The 18262-nt window shown below is 40.6% G+C and overlaps 1 protein-coding gene across 1 annotated transcript in view; it reads left to right on the top strand.

Moving 5' to 3' along the window:
- The first annotated feature begins 1067 nt into the window (after window positions 1-1067).
- galnt9 (polypeptide N-acetylgalactosaminyltransferase 9) overlaps window positions 1068-18262 on the top strand; it is a 173367-nt gene continuing 156172 nt past the window's right edge. Inside the window, exon 1 of the mRNA XM_047380147.1 lies at window positions 1068-2189. Coding sequence (XP_047236103.1) covers window positions 1949-2189 — 241 coding nt within the window. The 5' untranslated portion in view covers window positions 1068-1948. The remainder of the gene's footprint in view (window positions 2190-18262) is intronic.

Here is an 18262-nt window from a genome sequence, read left to right as displayed (position 1 = left end):
GAAAGGTCACATATAAAGATGTGGAAAAGATGGAAGTCCATCTAAACTGACACCCCTGGAAAGGGGCCAGTAGCTTCATGGTAACTTCGGAGGAGCTCCAGCGATGCAGAGCTTAGGTGGGCAAATCTATTGACAGCACTTGCTCCACAAGTTTGGCCTTTATTGAAGAGTGGCATGAAGAAAGCCACTGTCGAAAGAAAGCCATAAGGTGTCTTATTTAAAGTTTACCACAAGCCATGAAGGTGGTCAGGTCAGATGAGTGCGAAATGTAAACATTTTGGCCAACTTCTCAAATGGGTGGGTGGGGTTTAAGTGTTGTGGGAACTCCCATCTCTGCGACTTAGTTTATCCTGTTCTTTTTTTATCAGTTTTGTTTTAATGTGTTTTGCTTTATTATATTAGTCTTTTTTCACTATTTTTGGAGTGTTTTTTTTATGGGGGCTGTAGCTGACATTTATCACTCTGAAGGATACATAAATCCTTCCATATTCTGGTGCCTTTCTCCTGTGGTCATTGAGTGAGAGAGGATACCACCAGGAGAAACCGCCTGTCAGGCATGGCTTGAAAACTGATTTTCAGTTGACGTGATGTCAGTCAAGATGTGCAGAGCTGGTAGACATACCCCAAAGGACTTGCAGCTCCAACTGCAATGAAAGTGGTTCTTCAAAGTGTTGACTCAAGGGGTTGAATACTAATGCAACACTTTCCATTACGTTTTTTTCCCCAAAAAATGTATGTAATTTTTCTTCTACTTCACAAATATGTGCTACTTTGTTTTTCATTTATTATCTAAAGTTGCAATAGGAAGATGCCTCTTATGAAATTTGTTTGCTCCACTATACCATGTTGTCTGGTGTGTACATTTTTAGATGAACATCACTCTAAAGCGTGGAAGGTCAGTTGCATAAAGGGCAGATTTGAACGTACATACACGTGCAGTGTATGGAAAACGTTACAACCTCCACGCATTACGGATCAGCTTTTCTGTTAACACATCTTCACGCACAATTTCGCAGTTCATTAGCTGAGAGGGCTGCTCTGCCGAGTGGAAGCGTTTGGCCGGTTTCATACTCGCCCTGTGCATCTCTTCCAGTCAGCCCGACAAGACTGCTGAATATTCATGATAGTGACTCTCAACGTCAGGACGCAGCGGCGATTCTTCCTCCCTGTCAGAGAGCAGAGCGAAGCGGAGCGGCTGAGAGGAGAGGAGGGACACCATGCCACATAGCTCTGCAATTCTCCCACCAACGCTCAGCGACGGCTGCATTTAAGGGCTAAACTGCCATCAACCCATTTTCAAGCTGCAGCGGCGACTAGGGAGGGTTGCAAATTCCTGACGGGGGGAGGAGAAAAACAGAAAAGCAAGGGGAGACAGAGAAACGCCGCCTCTTCTCTAATTTTTTTCAAGCGAGTACATATTTATTGGACGCACCTCGAGTTCATATTTGAAGAGCGGGAGGGATCGAGTGACCACCGTCGTCTTTATCAAAGAGATGCAAATGAAGAACAGTGACAGTGAGGAAATGCTTCAGCACGAGCGGCCATAGCAGAGAGTTACCTGCACGATGGAGGAGACACATCGGGGCTAACTGTGCTGGCGACTTCCCACGTTGCGGGGGAGAGATGTTTTGCAACTGTCGTCCGCTGTTTGGAAGGGATATGTCTCCCCTCGCGTCATTCTTCGCTTGTAACGCCTAGTTCAAGAGGCTGTGTTGGGGGGAGCACGTATAGCTGTTCTCGCTGAAGCCCATAAAAAAGAAAAAACATCGTACTCCGGCTGGAGCCGAGCAACCTTTTTTCCGCGGTCCTGAACTTCCATCAGCTTACTACGATCGCAGCCTCCTGAGCTGTCCGCGGTGCTGAATGAACCAGTTAGCGCAAAATCATCCACCACTCATGGACAACTGCTGGGCTTGACTGACTCAGCCAGACCAGTATTCCCTTTTTCATGGCTGTGGCACGCAAAATCAAAACTTTGCTGACCGTGAACATCCTGGTGTTCGTCGGGATCATCTTGTTCTCGGTGTACTGCAGGATCCAGGACCGATCCGAGGAGCTCATCCAGCTGGGGCGCCTCTCAGACCAGAGGCTGAGAGCCAGGAATGGAAAAGTTTCCAACTCGGTGGACAGGCAGTCTATTCTTCAGCGGCTGGAGAGGCTGGAGGATGTGGTCTACAATCAGTTAAACGGTAGGACCTGGCTTAAAAGTGATACAATCTTTAGATAAGGATGGGCCAAATTACCAGTTTAAATAGAACAAGATTAACACATACAGCCTGAATAAATAAGGACACCCCATTAAACATCTATATATATATATATATATATATATATATATATATATATATATATATATATATATATATTATCAAGAAACGGTCACATATTGATGTTTATTTAATTTTGGTATTTTCAAAAGAAAGTGTTTTAATTGCACTTAAACAACAAAATTGACCTTTATACTCGCTAAACAGAAGATATCAATAAAAATGTGTTTTCTATCTGAGAAAAAAGTTAGGACACTCCACCCCTTAAAAGCTAATCTTATCCCCTATGGCAGAAATAACGTGAGCTAAATGCTTCTTGCAGCCAGAGTATCTACCAGTCTCTGACAAATATCAGAGCAAAGTTTACACTGGATTTGTTTAACAGATGATCTCGCGTTTTTCTTAGGCACCCTAAGATACATAAAATTCATGGTGGAAACCATGAACATGAGTTAGCCAGGTCCTCCTGCAGCAAAGCCTTCCCAAACCATGACACTTCTAGCTCTGTACTTCCCAGTTCATGTTGGCAGTTGTTTTGAATGTCTTCTTGTAGACTATTTTCAAAAAGTTTAACGACTGATTTCAAATTCTTTTGAGACTTTTTTAAGACTTCCCTCATCAAAATCATAAGCTGCTACAGTCTTGTTTTTGAAGGCCCCAGAGAGCTTTTTTGAAATGACCATGATGTTCACTCTCACTTCACTGCCAGGAGCACTCTAAAGTAAATATCTGACGTTTAAATGCAGAAAACATCCTTCAAAATCCTTTGTAACAATGTTCTAATGATGTGCACCTGAGTATAATTTTACACAGTTTAAGTGGGTAAATATGTGGGGGTGTCCTAACTTATTCCTTACCAAAAACTGCATTTTTTGTAAACTTTTACAGAAAAATGTAAACAGTTTTTATAATTTACCTATAATATGTCAGTATTGTTAAGACTGATATGAAATATCTATATTTGCATACATGTAAGAAAACAGACTGTCATTAAGTGTCTTGTCTTCTTAACAAGACTGTATAGCCTTTCTGGATTGGAGAATATTTTGCAAACGCAAGCTGTAGTCTCATGAGTGTGTCCTTCCATGGACCATGATTGATGAATATTTTTCTGTAATCTTGCAGCCTCATTGAAAAGACCTAAAATAATCAGTTTCTTAAATGAAACTGTGTCAACCAGGTGGATGAGTGTTGGCTGTTGCTTTGTTAAGAGGCTAATGAAGCAGGGTTATGCATTAGAGTGCAATGCTGTCTGTATGTGCTGTCCGTTCAGATTTTACTGGGCCGTATTCAGTAAAAGCCCTCAGTAAATGACTTGTACACTTCACTGTGACTATAAGTGTTTATGTCTGTAATTTTGTACCCATTAGATATTTAAATAGCAAAATGTCTGCATGCCAGCTGCTACACCAAAAAACAATTTTCATCAAGCAGTCTCTCATCTAAAGGACAATTTATTGGAAGGTTCCTGCAGTAGAAGGACGAACATGAATAGCATTGCATTGCCATTAGTCTGTGGTTAGGTCACATCGGTAGAACCTTATTCCATAAAATGAGTTTATATCTGAGCTTCATCCTTAAATGTAGGATGTTTCATTTTTAAAACTTTAAACAGTTTATAAGGCTAACATTTGAACAGACAGTAGGATGATATTAAAGCTAGATTACTTACTAGTCACTCAGGCTATGTGTTATTTACTGAGCATATCATTCAGGCTGAAGGAGGAATCCAATACTAGTACTAGAGTACGATCAAATAGTCAGAAAATTCCCTTCTGTTGTTCAGTCTCTTCCAAAACACCTGTAATATTGTTTCTAATTATGTTTATTAAACACTATGAAGTAGTATTAAAAATCTGTTACATACATTTGGTACTTTAAGTTATTACCGTGTTATTTCATGACAGCTATATTTTATACATATATTGTTAGAAAACAACATTAGAACTATAAACGAGAAATACATTGTTTTAAGCTGTTCCCACTGAGCTTTTGGTCTGTAGGTGTTGTAGGTTTCATCCTAATTTTGAAGTAGTCCTAAAAAGGATTAGAAATGTTTCCGCTTGTCTTTTCATGAATGAAATGAAAGTTTTATAAATTAAAAACTGTCTTTTAAAGAATCTAAATTCAGTGCAGAATAATTAAGGTGAAATAGCCCTTTACTTTTGCACAAGTGGGACACTCTGAAGCTGATATTTATCTTTTCATTTTTAGCGGCAACAGTCATCAATATGTGGTATTTTTAAAGTCCTTTCAAATCATTCATATCTTGCCTGAGGTGGACAACACTTTGCAAGACTAGGCTTCACTTTGGTCGAGATATCATTAAACTTCTAGTATTAATAATCTAGTGTTAACAGGGTTCCAAAAGATTTTAAATTCAACTCTAAATTTAATACATGCCATTGTTTCTAAAATGCCTGTGGATCATACAAAAATGAAACAAAGTGGAAAAGTTTGTGAAACATTAATCATATCCTCAAAACCTTAGGTATGTACAAACTGTAAAACTATACCATTAAAACCAGTGATAATGTTATTTTACTATGTCATTCACCAATAGCTGTCAAACATTTTGTAATGTCCTATTAAAAATACAGATTCTTAAAACCTGTTAAACCCTGATGTATCACAGAGGAGAAAGTTAGCATTTTGTTTGTTAAAGATGCAGAAACTCATATTCTGTTTTGATGGTTTTACAATTGTCTTTTATTTGTTTCTTATTCTGGTGGCTTCATGTCTACAAGAAAGTGCAAATGCAGACGTTTTGGGCTTGATCTTGTCATTATGCTGGAGTTTTAGCACCTTTTTGATGTTCATTCTGTCATTTTAAGTTAAGTTTGGGTTCTTAAATTCAGCCTGTAGTGTTGGCTCTCAAGTCGTACATTGAATTCCCTCATTCACTCGGATATATGTGAAGACAGCGCAAGTTAACAGTGGGGCAAATCCCCCAGGGGGCATAAAATAAGGAAATACACCTATCTTTTAATCCAAAATCTACTTCCAATTCTGTTGATGATATTGGGGGGAGGACATTTATTTTATTTGTGGTTGGATGGTCCAAAGGGTCAGCTTTAATTATTTTTATATCCGTGTCCCATGTGTGAGAATTAAGTCCAAAGTTGTGTGTCCACTCAAAAAATGAGAATAGAAATGAATATAGAAGAGAGAAACTTGTAAAGAGAAAGGTACTTCCACAATTGCCTGGCCTGTCGTTATCCCTTGAACATATGAATTTGGACGTAGGAGAATTAAAGCATTTCAGATATTGAAATGACTCCAAAGGCCTTAGAGACATTTGATGTACATTACAGACCAAAAGTTTGGACACACCTTCTCATTCAAAGAATTTTCTTTATTTTCATGACTATGAATATTGTAGTTTCACACTGAAGGCATCAAAACTATGAATTAACAACATGTGGAATTATATACTGAACAAAAAAGTGTGAAACAACTGAAAATATGTCTTATATTCTAGGTTCTTCAAAGTAGCTACGTTTTGCTTTGATTACTGCTCCGCACACTCTTGGCATTCTGTTGATGAGCTTCAATAGGTAGTCACCTGAAATGGTTTTCCAACAGTCTTGAAGGAGTTCCCAGAGATGCTTAGCACCTTTTGGCCCTTTTGCCTTCACGCTGCGGTCCAGCTCAGCCCAAACCATCTTGATTGGGTTCAGGTCCGGTGACTGTGGAGGCCAGGTCATCTGGCGCAGCACCCCATCACTCTCCTTCTAGGGTCAAATAGTCCTTACACAGCCTGGAGGTGTGTTTGGGGTCATTGGCCTGTTGAAAAATAAATGATGGTCCAACTAAACGCAAACCGGATGGAATAGCATGCCGCAGCAAGATGCTGTGGTAGCCTGCTGGTTCAGTATGCCTTCAATTTTGAATAAATCCCCAACGGTGTCACCAGCAAAGCACCCCCACACCATCACACCTCCTCCTCCATGCTTCACGGTGGGAACCAGTCATGTAGAGTCCATCCGTTCACCTCTTCTGCGCCGCACAAAGACACAGTGGTTGGAACCAAAGATCTCAAACTTGGACTCATCAGACCAAAGCACAGATTTCCACTGGTCTAATATCCATTCCTTGTGTTCTTTAGCCCAAACAAGTCTCTTCTGCTTGTTGCCTGTCCTCAGCAGTGGTTTCGTAGCAGCTATTTTACCATGAAGACCTGATTCACGCAGTCTCCTATTAACAGTTTTTCTAGAGATGTGTCTGCTTCTAGAACTCTGTGTGGCATTGACCTGTTCTCTAATCTGAGCTGCTGTTAACCTGCGATTTCTGAGGCTGGTGACTTGGATGAACTTATCGTCCGCAGCAGAGGTGACTATTGGTCATCCTTTCCTGGGGGGGTCCTCATGTGAGCCAGTTTCTTTGTAGCGCTTGATGGTTTTTGCGACTGCACTTGGGGACACTTTCAAAATTTTCCCAATTGTTCGGACTGACTGACCTTCATTTCTTAAAGTAATGATGGCCACTCGTTTTTCTTTACTTAGCTGCTTTTTTCTTGCCATAATACAAATTCTAACAGTCTATTCAGTAGGACTATCAGCTGTGTACTGTATCCACCTCCTGCACAACACAACTGACGGTCCCAACCCCATTTATAAGACTTGAAATCCCACTTATTAAACCTGACAGGGCACACCTGTAAAGTGAAAACCATTTCAGGTGACTCTTGAAGCTCATCAACAGAATGTCAAGAGTGTGCGGAGCAGTAATCAAAGCAAAAGGTGGCTACTTTGAAGAACCTAGAATATAAGACATATTTTCAGTTGTTTCACACTTTTTTGTTCAGTATATAATTCCACATGTTGTTAATTAATAGTTTTGATGCCTTCAGTGTGAAGCTACAATATTCATAGTCATGAAAATAAAGAAAACTCTTTGAATGAGAAGTTGTGTTCAAACCTTTGGTCTGTACTGTACATTTAATAAATTAGATTTATTCTGAATAATTTCACTCTGTTCCAGGCTGTTACACAACATTTTAAACAGATTTTAACATAATAAACTGCTGAACTTAATTCTTCAAACAAATTCACAAAACAAGTCACACATTCAGTGTGGCTCCAACAAACTGATTTACAGTTTGCAAACAGTCTCACTGTGAAATATAGGTCTTGAAAACGGACTGTAATTCAGTCGCAATTTATCTCGAAAAGAGCCAAGGGTGCATTAAAACATTTGCTTGCTGTCGCCATTTCTCCATGATTTGTTTTGAACTCTTTAATGGCGTACTTAATCACGTTTTCATAGTGCAGGACACCAGCTTTTTTTTTCCTCACTTGTGCACAGACCAATGGTATTCTCCTGCTGAAGGGAATAACTACACTAAGAGGGGGACTCAGTGTTGAAATAACTATTACCATGTCCACCAGCGATATGAGATAATTGCCCATTTGTTGTTTATAGCTTACCAATTACATGCCATTGGAGCAGCAGCAGGGATCAATTAGAATTGGATGACATAAACAAGTCAGAGAATTCCTCTTTTATGGTTGTCTGATAGATGGTCACCAGACTCCCAACAAGCAAACTGTGAAGTTTTTTCATTGGCCTCTTCTGCAGAGAAATGAGCAACACGAGGATTATCAGTAGTACTGCTCTGCTTTTGATGCGACCAGCCATGGAATAATTAGATAAGGAGCTTTTAAACAATCTTTTGAAGCAGTGTTTTGACTCTAAGTGTTGCATTAGAATTAGTAAATACCTCTTCACTCTTACCTTCTGAGGCTTTGTGAGTCCAGTCATTTTCTACCGCTTATTCCATAGTGGGTCGCGAGGAAGCTGGTGCCTAACTCCAGCAGTCTATGGGCGAGAGGCGGGGTACACCCTGGACAGGTCGCCAGTCCATCACGGGGCAATACACAAACAACCATGCACACACTCATTCATACACCTATGGGCAATTTGGAGAGACCAATTAACCTACAGGCATGTCTTTGGACTGTGGGAGGAAGCCGGAGTACCCACGCATGCACGGGGAGAACATGCAAACTCCATGCATACCCCGGCAGGGCCAGGACCTTCTTGCTGCAAGGCAACAGTGCTACCAACTGCGTCACCGTGCAGCCCGCTTTGTGAGTTCGCTCTATACACATACAAGATGAGCTTCTATTATGAAGAATGATACTGAAATGCAAGCATTTATTCTTGAGACCCTGATGTCCATTTCAGTGTGTTCCCTTTCAACTTAATAGGATAAATTCCATTTTCTCTGTAAAATATTTCTTTCCAGCAGGTTTTGCTATGATGTTTGTCATTACAGTTGGTATTAAAAAAAAAGTGATGTTCAGTTTAATCTACTGAAACAAGAGATAATTGTGAGGTGTTTACAGATAAATAGTGAAAAAGATTTTTTTTTGCTTTTTGGTGGAATAACAATTCAATAGGTCAAATGTCAGTTTATGCAGTACTCTCACTATTGTTTTCTACAATGTTTGGAACTCTAAATTACAGTAAAGTCAGAAAAACACTGCACCATAACAATACAAATCATCCACAGTAGGAATGGTTGCTACAGTCTTCTCTGTATTGTATGCTCCCTGTTTCTCATAATAGAGTGTTCAACTTTAGGGTCTACAAGGAGAAATCTCGTTGCAGCAAAGCTATTTGATCTATGACTTATGGCCTTGAGTGGCTTGGACCTCTGAGAATTTTAGAAAGTGTCTATTGTGGCCTCATGTTGAGGTATGGATGAACAATCCATGATTTCCCTACTGATAAATACAGGTTCCTTGTACTCAGCTGTAGGGAAGCAAATTCACTTCCAAATTACTCATTGGCTGGTCAGTTGAAGTGTAGAGTTGTTTTGTTAATAAAGCCCTTAATGATCTTGCTCCATCGTACATCAGAGATCTGATGGTTCCATATGTTCCTAACAGGGCACTTCATTCTCAGACTGCAGGTTTACTGGTGGTTCCTAGAGTCTCTAGAAGTAGAATGGGAGGCAGATCCTTTAGTTATCAGGCTCCTCTCCTGTGGAACCAGCTCCCACCTTTAGTCCGTGAGGCAGACACCCTGTCTACTTTTAAGGCTAGGCTTAAAACTTTCCTTTTTGATAAAGCTTATAGTTAGAGTGGCTTAGTTTATCAGGGAGGGAGCCTTCCTCCCTCCCGGTTGGTTGGAGTAAGGGGGAGTCAGGTTTAGCCTAAACCGGCTCAGTTATGGTTGAGGTGCAAACACACCCTCCATTACTGCTACCTGTATGACCCCTTCTCTTTTCCAATGGTTATAATCAGTCTGACAGAGAGAGGTATCCCAATCCTTGTTGTTTTTAGTATAACAATGACCATCAGTGGGACCCTTTATGGGGTTCCTTGAGACGACATTGTTGTAAATAAGCACCGTTTAACTAAATAATCTGAACTGAAGCTATCTGTGTAGTTATGCTGCTATAGACTTAGGCTGCTGGAGGACATAACGACCACTTTCACCCTCTTCGCTACATTCTCACACTACTCTCCAATTTTGCGTTATTTGCTGTTATTTCAGCTTATAACCTTGTTCTCTCTATTCTCTTCCTAGAAGCTGCACCTGGCCTGGCTCTGTGTCTACCTGTGACACCTTTCTGGAGAGGGAATCGTCCGAGCTTCTGCTGGCAACAACTTAATGCTCACCCTCTACCGATGATCCACATGGCCCTGTCTTTTAGTGTTTAACCCTTTCTCTCTCCTAGACATGGCGATTGATTGAGCTTAACTGTAATAATCTCTATGTGCTCTCTTTCAGACTCTAACCTTGAAAACTGGCTCAGAGTTTATCTGTTCTTTCTTTCTAGGTGAAACGACTAAAGGAGCTACATCCATTAACATTTACTTTTCCTTCCCATAGAAAGTACTCCTGGATCAGTGCTTCTCTGTTCTTTTTGTGTCTCTGCTCTGTTCTCTCAAACCACCAGTCGGTCGTGGCAGATGGCCGCTCACACTGAGCCTGGTTCTGCTGGTGGTTTCTTCTTGTTAAAAGGGAGTTTTTCCTCTCTGCTGTTGCTACATGCATGCTCAGTATGAGGGATTGCTGCAAAGTCAACGCCAGTGACTGTCCATTGTCTCTACATTCTCACCCAGGAGGAGGAAATGCTGCAAGTCACTGACTGGATGCAATCTGCTCGGTTTCCTTAGACAGAAAAACATTTTATCCAATTTGAATAAAAAGCTAACTCCGACTGCACTGTTCAATGTTTAGGATTAATTGAAATGTATGTACCTGACTGTTGTGAAGTGCCTTGAGACAACATGTGTTGTGAATTGGCGCTATATAAATAAAACTGAATTGAATTTAATTTTGCTTCATTCTGTCTGTTTGTCTGTTAATCCAGAAACATTATTTAGATTGTGAAGAGCAATACTGGTGCAGAAGATGTTAGCACAATGGAAGGATGGCTAGTTGGTGCATTGATCTATTGCCTCAGGGCAGTTCCAATCTGGTTCAAACAGGATCTACATAATATGCACTCTTATTGCATAAATCTCACTGTTTATCGACAGAACGGATCACTCCCAGCATGCACTTTCAGGAATTATTAGCTTGGTTTAATAAAAATTAGCCAAGGCTGTTTTTTTCTATGGCTTTGGGTTACGCTCACATAAAACTCGGTGACCTTCCTTTCCACTGACCATCATTTCTCTAGCGTTTTGTCACTCTAAGCGGAAATGCTCTAAAATAACGCTTCTTCAAACCAGACATTGCTGTTAGCAAATAGCTGCTCTTGGGTTACTCTTCTGACCAGAGGCGGGTATGTCAATGTGATATAGGCTGTTGTCCCACTGCTCACGGTCACAATGAGGCTTCTGTCATCAGCCATGCATGTCACTGCCATCCGTCTCTTGCTGCGTAGGTGCTGATGGGATGGAGGCCACTGAGGCTCAGCTGCAGCACCAGATAGGCTTCTTATCTATGATGCACAATTATGACACAGAAACTAAGGCTGTTTATATGCCAAACCCACTGGAGCAAAGCCTAGATGAGAGAGGAGAAATGTCACATTCACTGTCTTCCATGCTGACAAACGCATTAGCTTTAGACTGGATCTGGATGATGCATATCTTGGTGTGCGTATATAATGTGTAGCGTGTGATGGTGATGGCTGCAGTGACAACACACCTCAGCACTGTGATTCCTGATTAAATGAAATATAATCCAAAAAAGATATGCAGATGAGAAGCTCAATGATAACATAGCTTCAGAAACAGATTAATATCAGTTTTGCTCAGACTTCAAAATAATGTTAATGAATTCAGCGACTCACCTGACAATCAGCAGGCGGCCGCAGAGAATAGGGCTTGTTTCTGATGAAGCAAGTATTTCTATTATTAGTGCTGCTGGCTTAGAGCCATGCAATGATTGCATACTGTTAATGGTAAGATTCAGTAGAAGAGGGGCATGTATTCATTTACAAGAAAGGTAAATATTGATGTAAATACACTTTTTTTTTAATGAAGCATCGGAATACCAGTCTAATGGAGTTGAATCAATTATTTATCTCCATATTTCACTATTCTGAAGGAAGAATAACATTTTTAATAACCTTTACTACAGATGTAATTAAATGTATTGTTGGTATCATATTATTCTAATACTACAATAGACATCTGTTTTAATGGTATTGCAATAATGAACCAGATGTTTCTTAAATAGACAACAAATAAAATGTTTTATTGTTCTGATCAGATTTTAAAAATAAACAGCATTACGATGACAAAGGGACACAGCAGATAGTCCTACTTTAAATTTCTCCATAATGTTTTCCCTGACCTATGTTTCCAAACAAGATCTTAAACTGAACATTTCACAGGATTAAGTGTGGACGCAAGAGGAAGCTGACTGAAAGGGATGCTCGGGTGCTAACCCGGATTGTATCCAAAAAACATAAAACCACGGCTGCCCAAATCACGGCAGAATTAAATGTGCACCTCAACTCTCCTGTTTCCACCAGAACTGTCCGTCGGGAGCTCCACAGGGTCAATATACATGGCCCGGCTGCTATAGCCAAACCTTTGGTCACTCATGCCGATGCCTAACGTCGGTTTCAATGGTGTAAGGAGCGCAAATCTTGGGCTGTGGACAATGTGAAACATGTATTGTTCTCTGATGAGTCCACCTTTACTGTTTTCCCCACATCCAAGAGAGTTACGGTGTGGAGAAGCCCCAAAGAAGCGTACCACCCAGACTGTTGCATGCCCAGAGTGAAGCATGGGGGTGGATCAGTGATGGTTTGGGCTGCCATATCATGGCATTCCCTTGGCCCAATACTTGTGCTAGATGGGTGTGTCACTGCCAAGGACTACCGTACCATTCTTGAGGACCATGCCCATCCAATGGTTCAAACATTGTATCCTGAAGGCGGTGCCATGTATCAGGATGACAATGCACCAATACACACAGCAAGACTAGTGAAAGATTGGTTTGATGAACATGAAAGTGAAGTTGAACATCTCCCATGGCCTGCACAGTCACCAGATCTAAATATTATTGAGCCACTTTGGGGTATTTTGGAGGAGCGAGTCAGGAAACGGTTTCCTCCACCAGTATCACGTAGTGACCTGGCCACTATCCTGCAAGAAGAATGGCTTAAAATCCCTCTGACCACTGTGCAGGACTTGTATATGTCATTCCCAAGATGAATTGACGCTGTATTGGCCGCAAAAGGAGGCCCTACACCATACTAATAAATTATTGTGGTCTAAAACCAGGTGTTTCAGTCTCATTGTCCAACCCCTGTACATTCAAAAAGACTTGCAGCTGCGATAGATAGGGTTTTTTGTTTTTTACAGAGAATTAACGCAGGATGGTGCATGCATATGTGTCCGAGACCTGATATTTACTCCACTTCCCTTTTATTGGCTACTTTGTTTTGAGCTAAATCCAATTAAAATACATTGAAGTTTGTAGCTGTTACCTGATTAAATGTGTTCAAGGGGTATGAATAGTTTTGCAAGGGACTGTACTATACAGAGTACAGAGTAGCTTGCTGAGGCCTCTGAACTCATATTTTTGGAACAAAGACTGTATAAAGTTCAGCAAAATGTTGCGATCAATCAGACTGGGTTCTTATTTTAACATAGATGATAAGCCTGCCTATAGTTAAAGGTTTGAGGCTTTTTTAAAAGAGTGAAAGCAGTGGATGGCAACACATCCGTGGCTACAAATGGAACATGGGCTGCATCTAGTTAAAACTTCATGCCAAACTGAGCAATAAAGCTCATGGTGTTTAAATATTTTAGTGGACCACATGTGTTAGAACAGATACTGATTGAAATTGAAGCTTTGTTTCCTGTTTGCTATTGGACACAAATTACATTACCCTCTTTTTTAGAATAATGCCTGCAGACTTGTTAAAAATCAGTTTCAGATGCATGAAAAAACTTAGGCATACCTTTGTCTTAGGCTTTGCAGTGCGTCTACTGGCACTACATTTCAAACTCTTGGATGTCTAAACTTAGAGGTCTACCACCACCAGTTTTCAAATCACACTTGCTGTCCCCTTGACATACCTGCAGCTGTTATAAGTGGCAATGCTAGACTTGCTGCAGCCCTTCTGTGGGCTCTCAATATTTCATAGGTTTGTTTTGGTTCTTGAATCCTTTAAACCAACAAGATATTTTTTCCTTCTCTTCAAAAGATCACTGGATCCCCCTCATCTCCTCAGCATCAATATTTAGAACTCAGCTGCATCACTTTGGACACATAAAAAAATACTCTTCTCTTAAATATTTTACAAAAAAGTGGGTCATCTTTGACTTTGAGATTGTTTTTCACGCATGACAATCAAATGCACTCTGAATGTTACCTCTTAAAGTTGGAGTTGCTAGAGGTTTACACTCACACGGGATGAATTGTGGGTGAGACAAAGCAGAGACAGATGCATAAAATGAGATTGAAATTAGTGCCCAGCTTATGAAGGATCTGCATCCAGCTGACTCTTTAGATGGGAACAGAGCGATAGCAGCAGAAACAGTTGTTGGCCTGTAATTGCCTCACAGTGAAATAAAAGTGCCACAGCAGTGCAGTTTAATTATATTGGAAACACTGAATGCAAAAATGCGTCATCGGAAACATGTCACAACTCGAAATTCTATTAACATTTTTATAAGCCTGCATGGTACCTAGTGTCTGTTTCATATATTACACATGCAAAGAAATCAAAACAAAGTAGGCAATAAATTAATTTGTGTGTAATAAAATTAAATGATGCAGCGATTTAAAATTGAAAACATGAAGAAAAAGAGGTGAATAAAAAAACTGCTCACCAAACAATGTTGGCTGATTTATTCCTAACTGATGGCCTGTAAAAGGTTTCTCATTTCCAAGGTGCTGCCCAACTCACGACGGGTATCAAGTTCTTTGCAACCTTATTGTTGCAAAACACTGATGGCATTAGTTACAGACGTATTTCTAAACATTTGAATGTTTTAGGTATCACCAATGTGGATATAATCCTAAAACAGAACATTCACTCAAGATAAGGCAGCCATGAATATGTCCTCCCTGCATGATTTCTGTCACAGGAGTAAGAAGGGTAGTCACAGGAGTTGTTCAGTAGCCAGCAGTTACTTGCAGAGAGCTTCAAAATGACCTGGAATTAGCAGATACAATTTTTCTATGAAAACAACAAGCAATTAATTCAACTATAATGGCCTCTATAAATGATTGATGTGTAAACCTTCACTGCTGAAGAAGAAGTGTACTGAGACTAGTCATTTATCTGTATTTTCACACACCATCGCTTCAGTAGGAATGGTACTGTAGATCAAGTTTGGATGTGTGCAGCACGCAAGACATGATCCCAAAGCCTAGGGAAGGAAATTCTCAGTCAGTTTTAAGGTGCATTCCGGTTGAACGCGATTTCAGTGAATTTTTTGCCTCACTCGCGTGCTGTCGCTCGCCTGACATTTCGCCAGCAATTCACATTGCCAACGGGCGACAACGCTCCACTCGCTTCATCCCATTATCAAATAGGAGGAGCTTCTATCTGCTGCTTACCGGTTTCAACTGAACAGAGAGGGAGTCGCGGTGCTTTATTTATGGAAAGCTGAACAACGCTGCCGGCGTCGACGTCCCTGGGTTCAACAGAGACGGAACCAGTTTGGAGAGTACCACAACCTACTCCAGGAGCAGCGTCTGGATGACGGTCGCTTTCAGCGGTATTTCCGTCTTTCCAGGACCCAGTTTGAGGACCTGCTGCCCGTGTTGCGGGGTGAATCAGCCTCTGGGACACCAACTACAGGTGCTGTATCCCCACTGCAGAATGCCTGTCCATCTGTCTTCGGTGAGTAAATAAATCTCAGCTCAATAGAAAAACAGCCAAATTGTACTGTCCAAATCTTCTAAATATAATAAACATTTTTTCTGGACGATGGGCAGCAAAATACACTAGGCAAGAGCTAATATGACAAGAGAATGTAGCATGGTAGCGTATTGAATAATTATGTAATAATGGCTGATTGGCAACCTACAAATCAGGCTTGCTGACATATGCATCTGAAAATAAAATATTTATGAATAAAATATAATTTCCAACATGAACATAGATGTACCCTAAGCAACTGCTGTGAGTTTTGTACTTGTATGACAACTTTTGTGCTGAAAAGAGGGCTATAGACGCGACGCAAATTGACAGAAAAGTACAGATTTTTTAACTCCAGTGAAATTTGCTCCGCATCCATCGCGGTTTCACTTCACTCTCGCTTTGTATTAATCGCGCCGTTCGCGTCACATCCTTTGCATCGCTTTGCCCCTGAACGTGCCTTTACATAGGGTTAACATGTAAATAACTCCTGTTGGATCATTCGCGTTTGGTCGGAACGCACCTTTAGAGACAAATCATAATCCTAGAATGACCCAGTCAATGAAGAGCCCCCCCAAGAAGATTTAAAGATGTTTTGTGTGGAATTATGGCTCATAACCACACATAAACAATGCTTGCAACCCATTTCTTCATACATGAGATGTTTTGATGTCATAACAAGCAATATTTTAATATAACCAAAACAAATAAACTTTTTGAAAGGGGTCGAAGCATGTTAGTAACACTCCTGGATCTGTAAAAGTGACGGAATAAACCTGCCACACAGCCTAAACTAATTTTGTCTGTTTTGATATTAGAAACTTACAGATGGCTAAAGACATTCAGAAAATGGCAAAACAGCAATATGAGCAATGCACCACCCTCTATTGCTCCTCTGTTCAGTAGAAAGGCATTAGTGGCTAATTAGTCTTTTAAAGTTGTGAACAAATGGTGCACCCAGAATGAAGTTGAGAATTAGAGCACTTCATTTATGGACTAATATATTTAAATTTCTCTGCGTGTGTGGATTACACTGATTCTTACTAACCTCTGCTGTGAATTTCATGTCAATAAGCCCTTAAAAATATATTTAAGGAGAAAAATCTTGGCATGGTATCCGCTTCTCACAGTAATACAATAGTAGCGTTGGCCCTCAGTTCTGTTTTTGGTGTATATCCTAACTGGTGACTTGCTTGATGTTTTTAGTGCTTCACAGATTATGGTTACATGCATTTTTAACTCATGTAGTCATGGAAGGAGTGGAGCTTCTAATCCTAAGCGTTGCTGTTTTTGGTGCAGTGCTTTACCTGCATGCAAATGCGGTCCAAATTCTTCCGCTCAAGAGGAGCATTAAAAGCATCCATTCATGTTTGCAAGCTTTTCACATTCGGTGGGAAATGTTGCAATGTAAGTGAGGTATTTGAGTTTTTGTATAGATGAAGTTATGCATTTAAAATATTTTTTTCCTGCTTTTTACCAAACAATTTTCCCCAGCATTAAAGGCTGGAACATAAAAGAAAAATCAAAGCCAGCAGTGCAATTTCACATCCTGAACAACCTACCAAACATCTTAAAAGCAGCATTTTATCAGCAGGCACAACAATATGAAACCATGCAAGAATAAATGAGAGTTAAAAAAAAGACTCCCACTGAATCTTGCAGCACTGATTACATGTCAGGTATACTCTGACATTATGAGAATGCTTGTGAATCTTAAAAGCCCCGGTCCACGTTGAAGTGGATCAGACAGGCAGGTCTCATCCTATTATGGAATTTCTTTCAAACACAGTCAGCAGTGGAGGAGAGGTTTGAAGTAGACAACACAGCTGGTGGAACTGTCCAGCTTCCAAGACTCACACAGAGCCACTGTAAGGCCCCACACGCTCACGTCTCAGACTATCAGAATTATTGTGGGATACGTGCAGCTATGCCAGATGGCTGGTCCACGACGTGAACCCCATCCTTACTTGTCAAAATGCCACCCATTGGCTGGTGCAGGGCACGGTTAATCCCTCTCGTGGGAGAAGCCAGTTTGCAACCATTCAGCTCCAATTACAAATCTTCAGCATCACCCGAGGATTTGGGGCCATCCAAATGTGGTGATTATTGTGTGGTTCCTGGAGGGCCCGAGCTGAGAGCTGAGCTCTTTATTGCTATGCGCTGTTTACTTTTTGTCTGTGTGTCCATCTGTTGATGTGGAAAACAGACGCGGCTCTGCTTCTCCATGGAGGCCACACTGGGAGCTTGGCTCGCATAACAATGATCTGACATTATCCTTCCATTTCACTGAATTTTAAATAGTTAAACAATGGTGAATAAGGTTGCCTCAGACAGAAGATGCCATGCAGTTTGGTAACAAACTCTTTAGAGTTTAGGTTCCGAACAGAAATGATGTAGGACAATGGGTGCTGCAGAAAGTAGCCTCCTGGGGGAATGGCTTTAATGTAGCAGACTTCTGTTGGATTTCTTTCTCATCTTGTTAAATTTTGATATTAAAAAAAAGAAACATCTGCACACTCTCACCCCGTGAAGGTTTTATGTAAAGTTTATAGGTCAGCAGGGCCATTGGACAGTTTTGGCTGAACCTGTTTAAATACAGTCCCCAAAAAAGTATTTATTACCTTGACCTTTTCTTTTTTTTTTTTTTTACATTCTATCACATTACAAACATAAACCTCAATGTATTTCATTGGGGTTT

This window comes from Girardinichthys multiradiatus, chromosome 12 (assembly GCF_021462225.1).
Source record: "Girardinichthys multiradiatus isolate DD_20200921_A chromosome 12, DD_fGirMul_XY1, whole genome shotgun sequence".
Lineage (NCBI taxonomy): Eukaryota > Metazoa > Chordata > Actinopteri > Cyprinodontiformes > Goodeidae > Girardinichthys > Girardinichthys multiradiatus.
This window is presented reverse-complemented; position numbering and strand designations above follow the sequence as displayed.